The sequence below is a fragment of the Panthera uncia genome, chromosome E1 (assembly GCF_023721935.1).
Source record: "Panthera uncia isolate 11264 chromosome E1, Puncia_PCG_1.0, whole genome shotgun sequence".
Taxonomy (NCBI): Eukaryota; Metazoa; Chordata; class Mammalia; order Carnivora; family Felidae; genus Panthera; species Panthera uncia.
The window spans coordinates 1,831,589-1,849,748 of NC_064814.1; the positions used below are offsets into that span (position 1 = coordinate 1,831,589).

The 18,160-nt window shown below is 63.4% G+C and overlaps 1 protein-coding gene across 1 annotated transcript in view; it reads right to left on the reverse strand.

Annotated features, from left to right (window-relative positions):
• Nucleotides 1-305: 305 nt before the first annotated feature.
• RPTOR (regulatory associated protein of MTOR complex 1) overlaps nucleotides 306-18,160 on the reverse strand; it is a 330,305-nt gene continuing 312,450 nt past the window's right edge. Inside the window, exons 28-34 of the mRNA XM_049635517.1 lie at nucleotides 16,583-16,687; nucleotides 7,068-7,174; nucleotides 5,633-5,760; nucleotides 4,197-4,283; nucleotides 3,245-3,361; nucleotides 2,798-2,927; nucleotides 306-2,098 (exon numbers count right to left, since the gene is read on the reverse strand). Of these exons, the coding sequence (XP_049491474.1) occupies nucleotides 2,030-2,098; nucleotides 2,798-2,927; nucleotides 3,245-3,361; nucleotides 4,197-4,283; nucleotides 5,633-5,760; nucleotides 7,068-7,174; nucleotides 16,583-16,687 (743 nt within the window). The 3' untranslated portion in view covers nucleotides 306-2,029. The remainder of the gene's footprint in view (nucleotides 2,099-2,797; nucleotides 2,928-3,244; nucleotides 3,362-4,196; nucleotides 4,284-5,632; nucleotides 5,761-7,067; nucleotides 7,175-16,582; nucleotides 16,688-18,160) is intronic.

Below are 18,160 nucleotides of genomic sequence, written 5' to 3' on the forward strand. Positions count from 1 at the left end.
CCCCCTCCGAGCAGAGTGGCTCTTCCCGCGCGCAGGCGGGAGCCCACTCGCGGGGCCGCTCTGAGAGGAGCTGAGGCACCGGCGGGGCCGAACCAAGGGGGAGAGGCCCCGCCCCACCGCGCAGACCCCACCCCCGCCCCACAGCCCGCCCCAGGCCCCGCCCCCTCCCGAGACAGCCCGCCCCCACCCCCACAGGCCCCGCCCCCTCCTGAGCCAGCCCGCCCCACCCCCGCAGACCCCGCCCCCAGGCCCCAGACGGCCGGCCCCAGCCCCGCCCCCCCCACAAGCCACAAGGCCGCAGCGGTCACCTCTGCACTTGTTTATTGTCATGAACAGTTGTCGTTTGCTCTTTCACTCCGCAATTCTCATTTGGTAAAATAAATAGAGATAAACGAACTTTCAGGGCGTGCTCCGTGGAGCCCCGGTTAACTCCATGATTGGATTTTCGCTTCAGACCCGGGATGGCCCAGCGGGCCGCGGCGCGGCGGTTCCGAGAGGGGGCACAGGAGGCCCCGCCCGGCGGCGTGCAGTCCCCTGCACCACATCCACCCGGGGGGTCAGCTGCCGGGCGCGGACCCTGTCCCGGAGCCGGCTCCCGGGGCACACCGGCATCCCGCGGCCGCAGAGCCCTGCGGCCCGGGCAGCGCCGTCCCCGGAAGGCGCCCCTGGGTAGGGCACCTAAACTTCGTCACCGCTGGGACGCACATTCCCGTTATGGCCTCTTATTGGCAGAATTAGTTAAGCCAGCTCACTGCTCTATCCGAATAATCTTGATTCCCAAGGAAAAATGGAAAAAATGCTTTTCAGAATGTCATCATTGTGGTTTTGTTTTACAAGCGCTGTTTGTAATCGCTTAGCACGTTCTCTGTTGTCCTTCTTGGGGCTAAACCGTCCCCGTGGCTCCGAGGTTGTGCCCGGATACGGGCAGACACACGCGCACACCTGTGTGCGGACATGCGCAGATGCCCTGCCACGTGCTAACGCAATCACCAAGCAACTTTTCTGCTTTGCTCACTGCAAGACGTGAACTTCGGTCGCACCAGCAAGTGGCGGCAAAGACGGTCCACGGTTCACCCACAGGCACCGGGGTCCCGGCTGCCTCCGCCCACGTGCAGGCATGTGATGCACCAGGCGAGGAGGCCGCGGGGCCACACAAGTGCGTACTGTGTTGGTTCCAGTGTGGAGACCACGGGCCCTGCACATGCATGTACACCCGTATGGGGAGGCCACAGGCCTGAGCGGCTGTCACTGCACCTGCCTGGGGAACAGCAGCACTTGAGAGAGGCAGGCCCTGTGGCCTAAGGGTGGTGGCCAAATCGCCAAGGACTGGCCACACATGTCGAAAGCCACAGGCCCCTCCTGCTAGCGGGTCTGTGGTGATTGGGGCTTGTGCAGGGAAGGTGGGCTGTGTGGGGGAGGGGCAGCGCCGGCCCTCCTACGGTCTGGCCACGAAGGGCCCCCGTGGGCAAGGACTGGCGGTTGGCAGGAGGCTTGGGCTGTCTCCTTCTGTGCGTGTGGGCTCTGTCTCTTGAATCTCCCGCCTCTCCCAGCCCGCTTGGAAACCCCCCAGGAGCGCGTGTGCAGAAAACGGGCCGGCTAGCTTGCAGCCAGGGGAATGCGGCCCAGGCTTGCTCATGGCCAGGCGGCAACCCAGAGACCTACGTGAGCCCCAGCGCTGCCCCGTCCGCCAGGGTGGCTGAGCCCTGGGGAACGGCTTCTGTCTCGGAGCTTTCGTGGAGCCAGTGCTCGGGTCCCTCGCCAAGTAGAACGAGTGTGTTTCCCTTTAAAAACCTCGGAAGCAAAACAGGACGGGAAGGGTGCTGGGACGTTTGCGGCTGTCCCCGAGCTGTCACACGGCAGGACTCTACCAGAGCCCCCTTCCCTGGGCTCCTGGGCGTGACAGCGACCACAGACGCACAGACAGACAGCGAGGGGCCTCCTGGAGCCCTCGGCAGCAGGTCAGGACCAGTGTGGAGGGTGGCGCGGCGGGTCCACTATGTACATGGAGGCCTGGCAGGAGGGGCGCCCGCTATCTGGCCCGCTTCTCCACCGAGTACACGGAGATGTAGTAGTCGTTGCTGCCCACGGCCAGGTGAGGCTGTGGAGGAGAGCAGGGCAGGTGAGCGGGCGGGCGCCATGGGCCTTCTTCGCCCCCACCCCACCGCGGCTCTCAGCATGGGCCCCGCAACCCGAAGCAGGGACTCTCGGGCTCCCCACGGCTCCCCGCGGGGACGGTTCCAAGGACCAGAGCCCCGCACCTCACGAGGGCTGCTGGCAGAAACCACAGACTAGGGGAACGATCGTAAGGGATGGGCGTGCGTCACAGATCTGGGCTGCTCCTCCCTGAGAAGCACAGGCTGGGCGGGGTGCCCCGGCCCCCCCTCACTGCAAGGTTTCTCCAGGGCTGGTGTCAGTGCAGGGGCCAAAGGTGATGGGAAGGGCAGGGCGGTCTCCTGTGCGTGTAGCCCACAATTCCCTGCTTGATGGGGGAACCCGGTGCTGCTTCTGGAGGCAGTTTGGGGGCCACGACGCCCCGAGACCCTAGGACCCAAGAAGATCTGGTTTCGTGCCATTCTCAGACACGGGGAGGGGGAGGCCTGGGGCGCCCTGCGGGCTGATTGTGGGGCGGGGCCAGGCTGTAGCCCCACCTGCCCGTCCCGAGTTCCCCCGTCCCTCCCGTGTAGCCTCCAGTCCCCATGCCCCCCTGCTATTCCTGCAGGACCCTCCGTATTGCCCTGTGTCCCTGCGTCCCCCGACCCCTCCCACGGCGCCCCCGGCCCTGTGTGCAGATACAGACCCAGTGCGGGTGGAAGGCCAGGCAGCTGATGGCCCCGACGCGCTGGCCCATAAACCCGTCGTAGTATTTGATGTTGTTGATGAGCTCCCCGTTCCCGCTGTAGATGGCCGTGAACTGGTTCATGGAGCCGCTGCACACAAGAGGGTCTGGCGTTAGCCTTCCGGCAGGGGTGGTGGCCCAGAGGCGAGGCAGAGGCGGGGCTCGGTGCAGGTGGGGAGGTGGCCCTCTCTCTTCCTACATCGGCCCCGTCCCAGACACGGGGCTGACCTGCCCGCCATCACCCAGGCACGAAGGGCCCCACAATTATGTGGCTCCGGCGTGCTCTCCTTCCCAGGCAAGAGGGGGCATAGCGCCTGCTGTTTACACGGAGGCCCGAGGCTGACTTTGGGTGCTCTGAGATGGTCTGGGCGGGAAAGGGCCCTCATCTTCTCTTAGCTTGGCACCTACCAGGCGATCAGGTTTGCCTGGGGGTGGATGTCGAGGGCCGTGAGCCCCTTCACGATCTGAAGGACGTTCACAGACTCCGGCATCCGAGGGTCGAAGAAGCGCACGTCTCCGTTGACACTGTTGGCAAAGGGTCACTCCGGTGAGGCCGTGAGGCCGGGGCGGGCCAGCCCCCGAGGCAGAGCACACGCCCACCCCGCCCCACCGGCCTTCACGACCTGGACTGGCGCCAAGCCCTCCCCCCCCCCCCCCCCCCCCCCCCCCCCCCCCCTCCTCTCCGCGGCCACAAAGGGCCCTGCCTCTAAGGCAGGAAGTAGCAGTAAGTGAAGACACGGGGGAGGATGTGAGTTATTGGTTTCATTTCTAGTCCCGGAGATTAGATTCTCTGCAGCCAGGGATGCGGTTACAGGACGGGGAGGGGGGGAGGCCGGGAGGCCGCACGTCACCCCTGGAGGCCGCCTTTCCTGCCCTTGGTCTCCGGTGGGCGTCGTTCTAAGAGCGATGTTCTGTTTTTATATTACAAACAAGGGAAACAGCATCTCTTTGAAGAAATGGTGTCTTTGTAGCAGTAAATTACATTTTGTTGTCCCTTAACAGGCACATAAATATTCGCTGCTCTCAGTACAGGATTTAGCGGGCAGCAGAAACGGATTTATGGGTAGCCGATGACTCGACGCGGATATCCCGCAGCCAAGGGCTGGCAGGTGCCCGCCCCTCTCCCTCGCACACCCCGCAAGCCTCCAGCGAGCAGGCCTCCCGCTGCCAGTGGGAGGACCCGGGTGTCCCTGCCCTCCCGCTGCCCCTGACCTTTCTGGCCAGTCCCGGAGTGGAGGTTAATCACTGCCCTCACATGCCATCCTTTCCCGGCTGTTTAAACACCGTGGGCATATTTTAAACGGAGGAGAAAACAATGTTTGCACAGCAGAATGTCTCATAAACATTCCCTGCTCATTACCTCACGCTCATGATGTGGCCCTCGGGGTGCTTCTGGAGGTAGGCCTTCACCACCCAGGCCGTGTGCTCCCGGTACGTCATGACGCGGCTGGAGGGAGGACGATGGGGTCAGAGCCCGGGCGGCCGCCTAGGCCGGGGAGGGGGCTGCCGGCAGGGGTGGGGAGGGGGGCAGCGGTGCCCGTTCACTGCCCGCTGCGGGACAGGGGCGGGAGCTGAGAAGCCAAGGGCGCGACTTCATTTTGAGCAGAGAGAAACCGCGGGTTTATTCACGGCTGTCAGGATCTGCCGTGCGCCGGGGTCAGTCGCCCACACCCACCATTCACCGTGATGTCGGGACGCGGTCGGGCCCCCCCCCCCGCCGGGACCACGGCACGGCTGCCCCGGAGCTCCCCGGACAGGGCACCACGCTGAGCACTGGCCACCCCGAGACTCTGGGGGTCGGGAATGAGGACCCCAACTGAGAAGCTACTGAAACACAGCCCTGGTGGGCAGGACGCACAGGGCTCACAGCGAGCCCCAGGTCACAGGTGTGGTGCGCGGACAGCCCCGGGTCACCGGCCTCGGCGGCAGGGCCACTCCACGACCCTCGGCTCTTTTGGGGCCAATTTGCCAGTTTAGTGCCTGCCCGGTAGCTGTTTAACACGACGGCCTGACGGAGGTGTGACTCACGTGCCCCCTTCGAAAGCGCACAGTTAGTGGGTTCGGGGTGGTCACTTCGGCCGGCCCCCCCTCCTGCCCCCCACCACGATGGCTGCTTCCTGCAGTGGTGCCCGTTCTCCGGGGGACCCTCTGCAGAGGTGCCGCTGAGCCTCGGGTCTGTGCTGGGAGGCCCCGCCTGACGTGGCCCGGCTCGCCCCAGTACCCGCCTCTGCGGCAAACAGCCCGCCTGGTGGCTGGTCTCACGGGGCTCCCCTGGCCCCGCGGCCACGCACCTGCCCACCTGCCGCCACTCCGTCACCCCTGGAGGCCGGCCCAGGTTTTGGGGGCAGGGTGGGTGTGAATAAGCACATTGTGCCGGGGTCCCCAGGAGACTGTGTTGCCGTTTGCCAGCCGTGGGGCTCGGGCGAGTGACTGCCACCTGTACCTCAGCTCCTGCCCACCAGCCCGGCCCGACCTGGCCCTTGGCCTGGGACTGAGTGGCGGTCCCTGGGGCAGTCACGACCACGCAGGTGGCTCAGTGCTGCACGGTGCCCTTGTGGACGCTCCCTGACAGTCTCCCTGGCCACGTACCTCATGCAGGAGGGAAACCGAGCTCACGGAGGACAGGGCCTTGCCAGGCCCCCTCCCCGCTGATTTCCTACTCCGCGTGCCATCGGAATGTGGCCCTGTGGGCTTGAGGTGGGGGGGGCTCGTTCCGGGCCCAGAAGGGCGGCGGCAGTGTGCCCACATCGTCTGGGGGTGCTGGTGAGGGGGGGCGGGGGGTGGGGGCCGGATTACCATTCACTGAGCGCCATCCTCCGGTCGTAAACGCGGATGGAGCCGTCGCCGAGGCCAGCCACGATGAGGGAGCGGTGGGAGTCGCAGGACAGGCTTGTCACGCAGCTGTCAGCGCCCGTGGGGATGTCCTGGAGCCAAGCACAGGGACCGCGGTGAGCCCACCTGCGGCAGCCCGGCGCGCCATGTCCTCCCAGAGTCAGGGGCCCCCGCCGCCTCCTCCAGTGGGGAAGCCAGCGAAGGCCCACGGAGCCCGAGGAACTGGTGGGGGACCCGGGCTGAGTCAGGCCCACACCCACCCGAGAGCCGGTCCCCAGCCGCACACATCTCCGGGAACGGCTCTCGGGGCCAAGCTTTCGGGTGTCTCCCTCTTTCCTAGAGCGGAAGCACGTTTTGGTAGAAAGGGATCCTCCGAATTAGTTCGGGAAAGGGCCCCGGGAGCTCTGCCTCCTCGCCTCTCCTCCCGGCAGCTGTAAATGCTAGAAAAGGCCAGGGGGTGACGAATGCTCGGCAGGAAAGAGCGGGAGACAAAAGGCCGCACAAGAGGGAAAGTGCTCTCCCGTTGTTGGAGGTCTGCTGCCAGTGGGCACACAGGAAGGAAATCCGACACGTATGGGACTGGAATCTGATCCAAGGCAACAAGACACTGGACGAGACACACCCAGGTGGCTGAGCTGAAGACGTGTTCTGGGGGCACAGACTCCTGAGTAAGGGTTGTGAGCATGGGGGGGGGGGGCGGTGAGGGGGTCCACGCTGCAACAGGAGGGCCGCAGGGGCCCCGGGAAGTAAGTGTGACAAAAGCCAACTGTGCCATCGCAGGACCCGGGCACCGGACGGACAGAGGTCATCTCTACCGGGTGGCCCCCTGGCAGGGACCAATGACGGGGCAGGGCCTCACGGCGGCTCTCTGTCCCTAGCCCGCCCTCCGAGGGCTTGGCGGGAGGCCCAGGGCCGGGCCGGGGAGGCCGGGAGGACAGAGCTCCGGGCCTCAAGCCACAGCCGGCACCGCTGCCCAAAGTATCAGTGGCCCCGAGCTGTTTGCGGCCCTTTGCCCCCTGGCCTCTCCGCCAGGATGTCTCGGTCAAAACCAATTCACTACTCGCTCTGTTGATTAAAACGGGAAATAAAAGATGCCTTAAGAAGCACACAGTCGAATAATTCATCGTTCCAATTTAAAATGCTTTCCCCCTGCTGCTTTCTGATATTCCCTAATTTGCATGGGTAAAATAATATTTGGAAGTAATTAGGACCAGCAGAGGCTTAATCACGCTGCCAGGCAGGGTCAGGGTGTCACAGTGGACGTGCATCAAGAGGCAATTAGCCTCTGAAGGCTTGGAGGCGGGCCGCACCGCCTCCCCGCTGGGAGCTGGGACCCCCGTTCCCGCCCCTCTGTGAGGAGGGCCTGTCTGGGGGGGGCGGGGCGGGGGGCTGTGGTCACCTGCACTTTCATCTCGCGGTCCGTGTCCCAGATTCGGACGATCCGCACGTCCCCCGAGCTCATGAGGAGGCCAGTCTCCTGCTCCCAGTCTACCACCATCCCGGCTCCTGGAGAGACAGAATGTTCCGGTGTCACCGCGGGAGCCTGTCCCAGGCGGCCACCTGGCACCAAGGACCGCCACGGCCGGGTCCCCGACCCCACGAGAACTCCAGGCCCCGAGTCTGGGTCGGGCAGCAGTTGGGAGCCCTCTCCAGATCCCCGCTGGGCCCAGGCATCTGCCTGAGGGACAGCGCAGTCCGAGGACCGTTTGTCTAAGCTGTCCCAAAGCTTCAGAGCAGGCGCGGAGGCGCTTCTCTCGACCCCGTCAAAGCTCACGGACGCAGCTTCTTGGGGTCGAGCAGACCGGGCCGCGTGTGAGGCCCACGCTGGGACTGCAGTGTTCCTCAAATTGGCACCTAAACGTCACGGGGGGGACCCCAGTTAAAACAAGGTTACATTTTAAACATACAGAAGAGAACACGACAGAAATCCCTGACCCACCCCCCAGATCTAGTGGTTGAGGCTCTCTGCCGTTTCGCCCTTTTGAAAAGAAGAATAGATGAGAGAGTATAAAAAGAAGCATAAATAAGATTTTAGACACAGTGCGAGCCTCACTCGCCCACTCTGATGCTGAACCGTCCCAGGTCGAGGGCATCTCCCCGAGCCGGGCTCCGTGCGACCCCCACCCAGGTGCACCTGTCCACGAACTAGGACAGCTTCCATCAACGCCACCAACTTCACAAGGGGTATGTTTCCTAGCGACCTCGCTTTCCTGTAATGTTCTCTGTAGAGGACTTATCCCACCCTGTATGTAGGGGCCTGGTTAACTCATTTAACGGTTTGTTTCGCTCTTCCCCGATTCTGGAGACCACGGCTCGAGCGACGACGTCTTCTGCACCCGCGTGCTCTGGAGGGTGGCACCCAGGCAGGGGTGCGGCTCCCGTCCTGGGGTTCACTGCCCCCAGCCATGGCCACATCTGCAGCGTCCGTGGACACCGAGGTTGCCCCACATCCCGCGGTCGCTGGTGTTGGCGGTATTCCTCCTCGCTGGACCGCGTGTGCTGTGATGACACGTATCGTGACGCCAGTGTCTTGTTCTGTCACTTACGAGGTAATTTTGTGTTCTTTTGGTCACACGGGAGTCTGACGTCACGTTTGTCAAACTCATTTCTGTGGCGCTGTGGCCCCTTCCTCCCCCGGGAGCCCCGTTCTCCCTGCTCTCAGGCTGGACGACCTAACTCCTCCTTCCTTTCCACTGCGTCTGTTTAGGGTGGCGGACCTCCCGCCAGGCCCCGATGACCCTTTCAAACCCCAACCCTGCTGTGTGCGCACAGGGCTCCCCACCAGGTACCCGCCCCCCCCCCCCCCCCCCGCGGGGGGGGGGGGGGCCGCCCCCCGCCCCCCCCCCCCCCCCCCCCCCCCAGCAGTGCTGGGAGGGGGAGCCGGGCCCAGACCTCGGACAGACTTATGACCACAGACAATGTGGCTCAGCTGTGGAAATCTTGTAAGTGCCATGGGCTTGTGAAAGAATCTGCAGGGAGAGATGGAACTTGTGGGCACGGAGTTTCCTTCTGGGGGGGGTGAGAATGTTCTGGAACTAGATGGATGGTGGTTGCACATCATGACTGCACTAAATGCCACAGAATTGAACGCTTCAAAATGGTTGATTTTCTGTTATGTGAATTTCATCTAAATAATAATTTTAGAAAAGGAAAGAAAAAGAAGAAAAAAAGAAAAGGCAAGCGGGACACCCCTACCCGGCTCCAGCTTTTGCTCTCCTTGACCAGACGGTCACCCGTCTGTACGCGGAGGCAGGGCCCCTGGGCCCTCCTGCCGGGGGTGGTCCACATGCATCATTACTCAAACTCGGCTGTAACCATTCAGTAACCAGTTCAGAGGCCCTGAGAGGGGCTGTGGGCCAGCACCCACTGGGACTCCCAGGCGGCCCTGGGAGGGCCAGTGGTGGCCGACCGACGTGGCCTGCCTCACCAGTGTCCCAGGAACCGTTCCCGCCACGGGCCAGGGTAGGGAGGGAAACGGACCCTGTCCACCTGCGGGCCTTCTCTCTGGAGTCCCTCGCATAATGGGGACCGGATGTCCTCATCCAGTGGAGACACCAGCCTCACGTGATGAAGGTCGGATGGCCATGCACAACAGGGAGGGACGGCCGGGCAGCAGATAACTTCGCACGGAGGGAGATGGACGAAACAGGACTCAAAAGGAAGCTGGTTCACGGCCCTGAAGGCCCACGTCTAAATGCGGCTGGACAGTCAGGTGTGGTGTGAGAGAGTGGAGAGGTTGGACGGGCACAAATGGGTCACAGGAGGGAAGGTCTGCCTGTTTTCGTCCAACAGACAGCGACGTGCCTTCACGCAGCAAGCCTCTGCACGCCCCTGGGACCGACGAGCTGGCAGGCCCAGCAATCACACGACGTGGACGCAGCCTTTCAGTGGGAGGCACGCAGATGGGGCAGGAGGGCCGGCCCGGGGGAGGCCACGTGACGGGTTCTCCCGGCAGCGGCTCTTCTGACCCAGGCCAACCTGACGCCCACTCCCTTCGCGTGATCCTGAGCTCACTGGCATGGGGCCCCTGGCTGCCGCTGTCCCCACATGGGAGGGACACTGCCACACTGATGGACAGCTGCGTCGCGCCTCAGTGACGAGCTGTCAGTGCCAACGACAGGGCAGTCGGTCTGGGGACCATCCTCGGAAGGGGCCACCCCCCAGAAGGGATCACCCTGGGGGGGGACTATTCTCTGGACGAGACCCACTGGGCATCACACCGCACTGACAGGCACATTTTCTTCTCATGACACAAGGATCATCTGCACTCCTGGCCGTGCCTGGGCCATTCCAGGACAAAATCCACGGACCAGGCGGCTTGAACAAGACACTGATTTCTCCAAGTCCTGGAGGCTGGACGTCTGAGGTCAGGGCGCGGGCAGGGTCGGGTCTGGCTGGCAGACAGCGACATTCTCGCATGTCCCCATGTGGCAAGGAGAAAGATGGGGTGTCTCTTCTTACAAGAGCACTGACCCCATCATGGCCCAACCACCGTGACCTCATCAAGCCATGATCACTGCCAAAGGCCCCCTTCTCATCCCATCATGTTGGGGATTAGGGCTTCAGGAAGCGGATGCACATTTGGAGGCCATGCACATTTCTGAGGACAACGACTTCCCCTGGTTTGATCGGCGGTAACACTGAGCCATGTGTACGAGCCCACGCGCCCCTAGAACCCTTTGTTGCATGGCCGGAGCGGGAGGTGATGTAGGGGTGACGTCAGCCAGCACAGGTGTGTGTGACCGCCCCTCCTGGGGAGTCCGCATGGGAGTCTGCACCCCTCCTGGGGAGTCCGCACCTGAGGGCACCCAGAACTGGCCCCGTGCACACCTACACTCAGGCCCCCAGGTCGACGTAGGCCCCGGGTTTTCTGCAACGGCCCCAGCTTTAAGAAGCATTCTTTGTAAAATTTGGAAAATGAAAAGTCATTTGCTTTGTATAGACTCTGTAAGGCTTTTTAAAGAATACGCAAATTCACACGTCCAAAAGTGCAGCGGTCGGACCACAAGCCCTGGGCCTTTAGCCAGTAGGCCATGGCCTTCGGGGAGGGGTGGGGGGAGCACGAGCTGGGTTGGTGCCCCGCCGCCTCTGTGCCCACCTTTGAAAGCCCAGCTCCCGGCCTCTACCAATGACAGAGCTTAGAGAGTCTGATTACTAGGTTTCCCTCCTGACGGGACACGCATCTGGCCGTGTCACAGCCGCGGAGGCTCACGGGCTCCCTGATCCGTGGACCCGCGGGGTGGCCGCTGCTGTGACAGAGAGCACACTGCCTGTGCTTGCAGACGTCCTTGGCCGTCCACCCGGCGCTCTGTGCCAGCCCCGCCGGGCACTGAGAAGCAGTGTAATGAGCGCGTAGGCCAGATGGCATCTGGAACATGGTGCCCGTGCCTCAGCACCATGATCTGGGGCCACGTGGACAGGCGGAGAGGGTCTGGGGTGGGGTGGGCGAACCCAAGGACTGGAGGCCAGAGTCGCAGCTCCCTGCACGGGGAGAGAGAAACGGGCTTGCTCTGTGTCGTTCTGGACGCAGGCCCGGGCTCGAGTGAGGGGGCAGCGGGCAGCTTGCTTCCCGGGCACGTTCTTCCCGGTGGACCCCACGAGTCTGAAGATCTTGCTCTGACTCAGCTGCCTCTCCGAAGACGCCCTCGGATACAGTCGCCTGGGTGCCGACACCATGGGCCTCGCATTTCCGTCCGGCCCGGCGGCTCCGGGCGGGGCGTCCGCTCGGCCCCCCGAGGGCTCTCACCGCGAGGAGAGGATGTGGATCTCGTGAGCTCTGGTTCCTGTTCAACTCTAGCCTCTGTGAAGGCCAAGCAAGTTCCGGTTGAAACTAGCTGGGGGGTGCCTGGGTGGCGCAGTCGGTTAAGCGTCCGACTTCAGCCAGGTCACGATCTCGCGGTCTGTGAGTTCGAGCCCCGCGTCAGGCTCTGGGCTGATGGCTCGGAGCCTGGAGCCTGTTTCCGATTCTGTGTCTCCCTCTCTCTCTGCCCCTCCCCCGTTCATGCTGTGTCTCTCTCTGTCCCAAAAATAAATAAAAAAAAAAAGTTGAAAAAAAAAAAATTAAAAAAAAAAAAAAAAAAAAAAAAGAAACTAGCTGGGAGCGCGTGGGGCAGCCAGCAGACTAGAAACCCGTGCGTGTGCTGCAGACGGCGGGGTTTTCCCGAGCGCCGGGCACCGCGTCCGGCAGGCAGATCCTTGCGTGTGCAGACGAATCTGACCTCGGGTAGGATGTACAAGTGCCTGGAAGGTGGTAACAGTCATATTCTCTGAACCTGTGACCCTGAGACGCATTTCACAGAGGGACAGCCCTGGATGCGGAGCTCCCACTGCCGGGAAAGCCACCGCCCCTCCTCAACGCGGGTTTCCTGACCTGAAAACCAGGCACCGGGCAGTCCTGCTCCAGAGGCGCCGGAGAGGGTAACGACGGGACAGTTGCACAGGGTGCCTTGTACGCGGGTGCCCGGGGACCTCGGCCAGCCTGCAGGGGGCACATCTTTCCACCGTCCTGGCTGTGGTGAAGGACCTAAGCTCAGGTTGGTTTGGTAACTTTTACAGAGCAAACGAGGGAAGTGAGGCAGAGTAAGGACCCCCAGTGAGGCCCACCCTGTATTACGGTCTGGTTCTTTCTGCGCTGCCAGGCTGACCCTGATGGACACCAGGGAAACAGAAAAAGGCTTATCTGACAACTCGGTTATTTCCTCTCTTTTAAGCAGACACAGTGTCATCGAAATTGGCCTCTGAGACACGGAAAACGGCCAAGCCTCTTGCTGCACATCCAGCTTGCCCCAAGGACGCTTCCTGAGCACTGGCCAGGCAGGGCCCTGGACTCCAGGCGTGGCAGACTCCGGTCCCAGAGAAGTGGGAGCAGCCCGGGAGAGGGCACCTGGCCACCGTGTGGAGCGACAGGACGCCTCACCCGTGCGGGTTGAGGGGGGAGCCCAGCCCAGGACCGGCAGCTGCGCGAGGGCTCTGGGGCCCTCAAGGCTTCTCTCAAGGCCGGGACAAAGCAGGTGCGTCAGCATGCACAGCCAGAGAGACCTCTGTGGTGGGTTTTGCACGAAAACAAAACCCAAAAGGATAGGCGTGCAGAGCCCCCAGGGCAAGGGGCCAGTCCTCCGGGCACAGGCGAGAAGCACAGCCCTGTGGCAAGGGGGTCCCCACTCTCCCCGCGGGACACAGGTGCGGAGCGCCCCTCTGGGGTCAGGCCCCCTCTATGGCCCCACGAGCACCTCTTAGACATCGCCGGGTTCAGAGACGCGGGTCGGGCAGCAGAAAACTGGGCTCAGGAAACGCTGCTCAGGAGCAAATTATTTCACCTAAACTTATGTTTCCGATCTGGAAAATGGGCCAAGACCACGTGAGAGCTGCTCTAGGGGTGGGAGAAGATGGGGACATGTTCCCCATCGGTCAGGCTGGCAAGCCACCCTGTCTGAGAAGGGAGCGGGGGGCCTCCAGGCCGATGCACCCTCCAGCCCGCACAGCCTCACGCACAGTGGGGCTGTCACCGGCCCCCTCACGTCTGCCTCCTGCACCGAGGGGGCTGCCCTTCCAGATTCTAGATCCGCCTGTGGTTTCTGGAGGAACAGGGGCCTGCATCAGTGCCCGTTCCCGCACACGCCGAGCGCAGGCTGGCCAGCAGCTCCGGAAGCGGCCGGCGCGAGGCTGCTCTGCTGTCACCGTCCTGGCTTTCGTGGTCCTCGTCCTGCTTGCTTCCTGGCTGCTCCCAGTGGATGAATGTTAAGAGGGAACCAAAGGCCCAGGGCTGGCGTCAGCGTTCACACACGCCAGGCTGGACGGCGTGTTCTTGGCTCTCTGGGGCTGCCGAGGTACAGACAAGCCTGGGCCCTGTCCTGTCCCGGGCTCCGTCCCGCGGCACCGACCCCGAATGACAACCAAGCAGCTGGAAGCGACCAGACCAGGTGCCGTCCGGCCCCTCGTCTGCCCCCAGCCCCCAGCCGTGGAAGGCGGTCCTGAGGCTTTCAGAGAAAGCGACCCTGCCGTTTCCCTGAGAAGCTCGAGTACTCTTTCCCAAAGAGCAGAAGCCTGTCTCCTGCTCCGGTTTTTCCTTTCCGGATCTTACACGCAGGGAACGTGTTACCAAAACAGCTCTTCACAGAACACTGAACTGTAAGTCCGTTAGATGTGAAGGGACTTCTTGTTCTTAGCGCCTCAGCCCCCAGCGGCCCCAGACCCACCGCCTCGTCTGTCCTCCTGCGGAGGACGGCACCAGACCTTGCAAAGGGCTTCCGGGCACAGGCCGGGAGGCAGGCTCCTTTCCGCCTGACTCTGTAAATCACGGGTCTGGAATCTGCGCTGCCCGGACTCCCGAGGCCCCGTCTCCTCACAAGGTTCCCAAACGGTCAAATTAAGAGAGAAAAATGACTCGTTTAGAGCGTCACACATTTTATGTTTGCTAACCCAGTTTTACAGTTGTGTATCCAAGGGCAGCTGCGTGTGGGTGTTTTGGTAACCATTAAACTTATATGTGGATTTTTCAGATGGAAATAGATGCTATAACAAACTTGTATTAAATTCTGGAAATGATTACTTTTCAAAAGTTTAGGTGGAAAAACCAATCTTGATCTGGAACGACTTCTCTGCTCTCATGAAACGTCCTTAAATAAAGCCCACAGGATGGAGTCCCTGCCTTCGGGGTCAGGGGGCCCAGGAGGTGAAACCATGAGGCCTCGGATCCGAGGGAGATTCCTCTCAACGGCTTTCCTTAAGATTTGGTCCCAGAGCCTTATGCAGCTACCTGACTCAACCCATGACCTCTGAGTGCTCGCTGGCTGGTGTTCTTTTCTTCGGGAGAGGATGTGTGGACAGGACAGATAAGCCCTAGCCCTAGCCCTCTGCTGGCCCCAAAGAACGCCACGGGCCAGACAACAAATGCCACCACGCGGACCACAGGGGCCAGGCGCCCGCCCCCCAGCCAGGGCGGTCACAGGCAAGAGTGAAGGCACTCACCTGCCTGCTTTGGCAGTCAAGATAGACTGGGGCCTTTCGGGCCAGACCTCCCAGGAGGCGAGGATGATGGGTTTGGAGTGAGGGTTAGTTGGCCAGCCAGAGCAGTGAACAGAGCCAAACCATCCAAAAGGTTTGGAAGAACACTCAAGTAGAAAGAAGCAGGAAGGGTGACAGGTGGGAGTGGCCAAGGCCAAGCGTGCCACGGTCCAGAGAAAAAGGGCTGACCTCAACCAAAACGTGACCTGACAAGTGGGAAAACACAATTGCCAGGGTTTCTGGCCCCCAAAAAAGTCTCTCTCGAGGTGGAGAATCGGAAGGAGCTGAGGCACACCGTGAAGCCGGACCGACGAGCTATTGGAACCTCCAAGTGCCTGAGTGCCCGTAAGCGCCGCCGTGACGTCCACCGTGGCCGGGCCAGGAGGGCTCCCGGTGTGGGGAAGGTGCTGTCGGTAGGACAGGGATGGGGCCGCGGGGAGCACGGAAGGGAGAGCCCGTCCCCGACTCCACGCCAGAACATGTGCACACGTGTGTGCACGCGTGAGCCAGAGGTGCCGTGAAGCTGACGGCGCGCTGACCCTGCGCGTATCTCACAAGACTTTCCATCCTTAGCCACAGACTGAGGAACCAGACGGTGACCTGGCCGCGGGATTCCAGCTGCGGACAGCTGCGTGAGGGACTTCCCGGCCAGCAGCTCTCCAGCCACCTGGTCACACCAAGTCTCCTGGGCCTGCGGACAAGGGCCCCTCCTGTGCCCCACGTGCACGCGTGCTCAGAGGACGGGCCTCGCCCACCCGCTCCGGGGTGGACGGACACGGCGGGCCGGCACACCTCCTCCTGAACAGACAGCTTGCAGGGCCAGCGGGAGAACCACACGGGGTGGGCACGCAGCTTTGAGAGCCGGGGAGAGGGGTTCGGGCCCCTGCCTGGACGGCCCCTGAGGGCCACAGCCAGAACTCTGAAGGGCCCTGCCTGGCGCTGCTGGGGGTGCCACGGGTGCACAAGAGTGGCTCTTGGCGTCCCCATTCCTTCTCTCCCTTCTCTCCCTGGGGTCTCTCCCCCGGGAGCTCCCGGGTGGCTGCGGGCGGGAGACAAGCTTTTGCTCTAATCTGGGAACACTGAGGCAGAAGCGAGAGGCCCGGTGACACACAAGTGGCCGTGTTGGGCCTTGGCGGTGGTGGGGGGTGGGGGGTGATACGGATGACTGTTTTATTCCTCAGATAATTAAAACTCAGCGACGTTTTAAAGCAGTCCACAAGGAGACGTCGGCCCTGGAGCTGACGCTGGGCGGCCCCTCCCTCACGACGTCACCTCCCTGGGAAGCAACTCCCCAGGACGGGCGCTCTCACAGAGGGAAGAGGAGCCACACGGATGGCCGGCCGTGAAGAGAACGGCCACACGACAACCGGACACAGACGGGGCCGGGTGGGAGCGGACACAGTCGCAGCCAGGCCGGACCGGGAGCACAGGGCAGGGGACTAAGCTGCTTTCACTGTCAGCTGAGCAGAGAGACCGTGGCCCCCGCGGCTTGGCGTCTCTGGAACCCAGCCGTGCCAGACGGTCCACGTGCCACGGCAGCACGGTGAGCCCCCGAGGGACCGGTGTGCGGCGGCAGCTGTGCCCCCCCACCCGGGCGAGCGTCCGCGGCCTCCGCCGTCCGGACAGACGTGCCCGCGTGCCACGGCGCTCGCCCCCCGAAGGGAGCTCGCCTGGGCACGGGGCGCGGCCCCCAGGCCTTTCCCGCAGCGCCGGCTGCAAGCCCAGGACGAGGGTGCGGCAGGTGCGCCCACAGCCGGTGAGCCCTTCGGGGGGCCGCGTCTCCTGACCTGCAAGTGCTCCAGGGCAGCCGGGGGAGAGCGGCGGCTCAGAGCTGAGGCGGCCGGTGGGGAGCCACCGCCAGGGGGAGGCGGGCGGGCAGTGAGGGGCCGCGCCGCTCCCGGGAGCACCCACCTCTGGTGGTGGGCAGCATGTCCGAGAGCCCCTGCCAAGCGGTCACCATCTCTGGGTTCTTCTCCAAATCCGCAAAGTTCTTCCAGACTCTGATGGCGCCGTCATCTTGGGGAGAGAAGGGGGGGAGGTGAAAACGCAGGCCTGGCCTCCGGCACGCGGGAGGGAGCCCCCCCTGGGTGGCAGGAGACCACGCGGTCCCCCTCGAGGCGGCCTGACGCAGGCGCAGCGGGCCGGTCGCGCGTCGCCGTCCTCAGACTCCCGTCTGGGCGCTGGGGGACCCGCCCCTACTTTCGGCTCTGGCCCCAGGTGGCTCCCTTCCTTGCAGTGACTCACTCGCACCACGAAGTCAGACCTCCGGCCGAGCCCTCAGCTTGTGACCCCACGGGCTCCCTGCATCAGGAGGCGGGCGGGCCGCCCCTCCCTGCCCTGGACACTCAGCACGGGGTTCTGCGAGCCTCGGTGGCGTAAGCGTGAGGCTCCGCCCGTGTCCCTGCGCCCCACGCGGACCGCGCTCTCCGGACCCACCGGCCCCTCACGCGTGGCCTCAGAGGTGGCTCCCGCCTGGAGGACGACCGCACGGGATGCCCGCTGGCCCGTCCCCACCCGCACCCACCCGTCGGCTCGTCCCGGCCCCGGTCTCCTTGACAGTGAACTTACCCTGCTCTGGAACCCAAGCCCTCGTGCTGCTTCTCTGCTGGAACCCCCTACTCCTGGGGACCCTCCCCAGCGCCCGCCGTGCTGGGGATCACTCCCCCCTCCTCCTCCTCCGCGGTGCTGAGAGGTGCTCAGTACGCCCCGTCCTGCAGCTTCCCGCACCACCGCCCCGCCCTTGTCCACCCCTTCACCCTGATGCCTGCGGCCGAGGGAACGGATCTGGATGGTGGCTCAACTTTGTGTGGTCCTGAGATGGCAATGCCTGGGGAGAGGCCGCCAGCAGGACCCTTCCCCGTGGGTACATCGTTCACAGTGGGGCCCAGGAACCCTCTGAAGGGAAGGGCGTTCCCAGTGCAGTCAGCTCAGCTATGTTGATGGCTCAGAAGCTCAGGCCCAACACAGGCCGGGCCAGAATGGGGACATGCCCAGGATAGCACAGGACAGGGCAGGCCCAAGCTCAGAGCAGAGAGGGACAAGACAAGAGTAGGCCCAGGACAGGACAGGGACAGGCCCAGCACAGGGATAGGACAGGATAGGACGGGGACAGACCCAGGACAGGACAGGCCCAGGACAGGACGGGAACAGACCCAGGACAGGACGGGACAGACCCAGGACAGGACGGGGATAGGCCCAGGACAGGGATAGGACAGAATGGGACAGGGACAGACCCAGGACAGGACAGGCCCGGGACAGGATGGGGACAGACCCAGGACAGGACGGGGACAGGCCTAGGACAGGGAAAGACCTAAGATAGGACAGGATAGGATGGGGACAGACCCAGGACAGGACAGGCCCGGGACAGGATGGGGACAGGCCCAGGACAGGACAGGGACAGACCCAGGACAGGACGGGGACAGACCCAGGACAGGACGGAGATAGGCCCAGGACAGAGAAAGACCAAGGATAGGACAGGACAGGACAGGG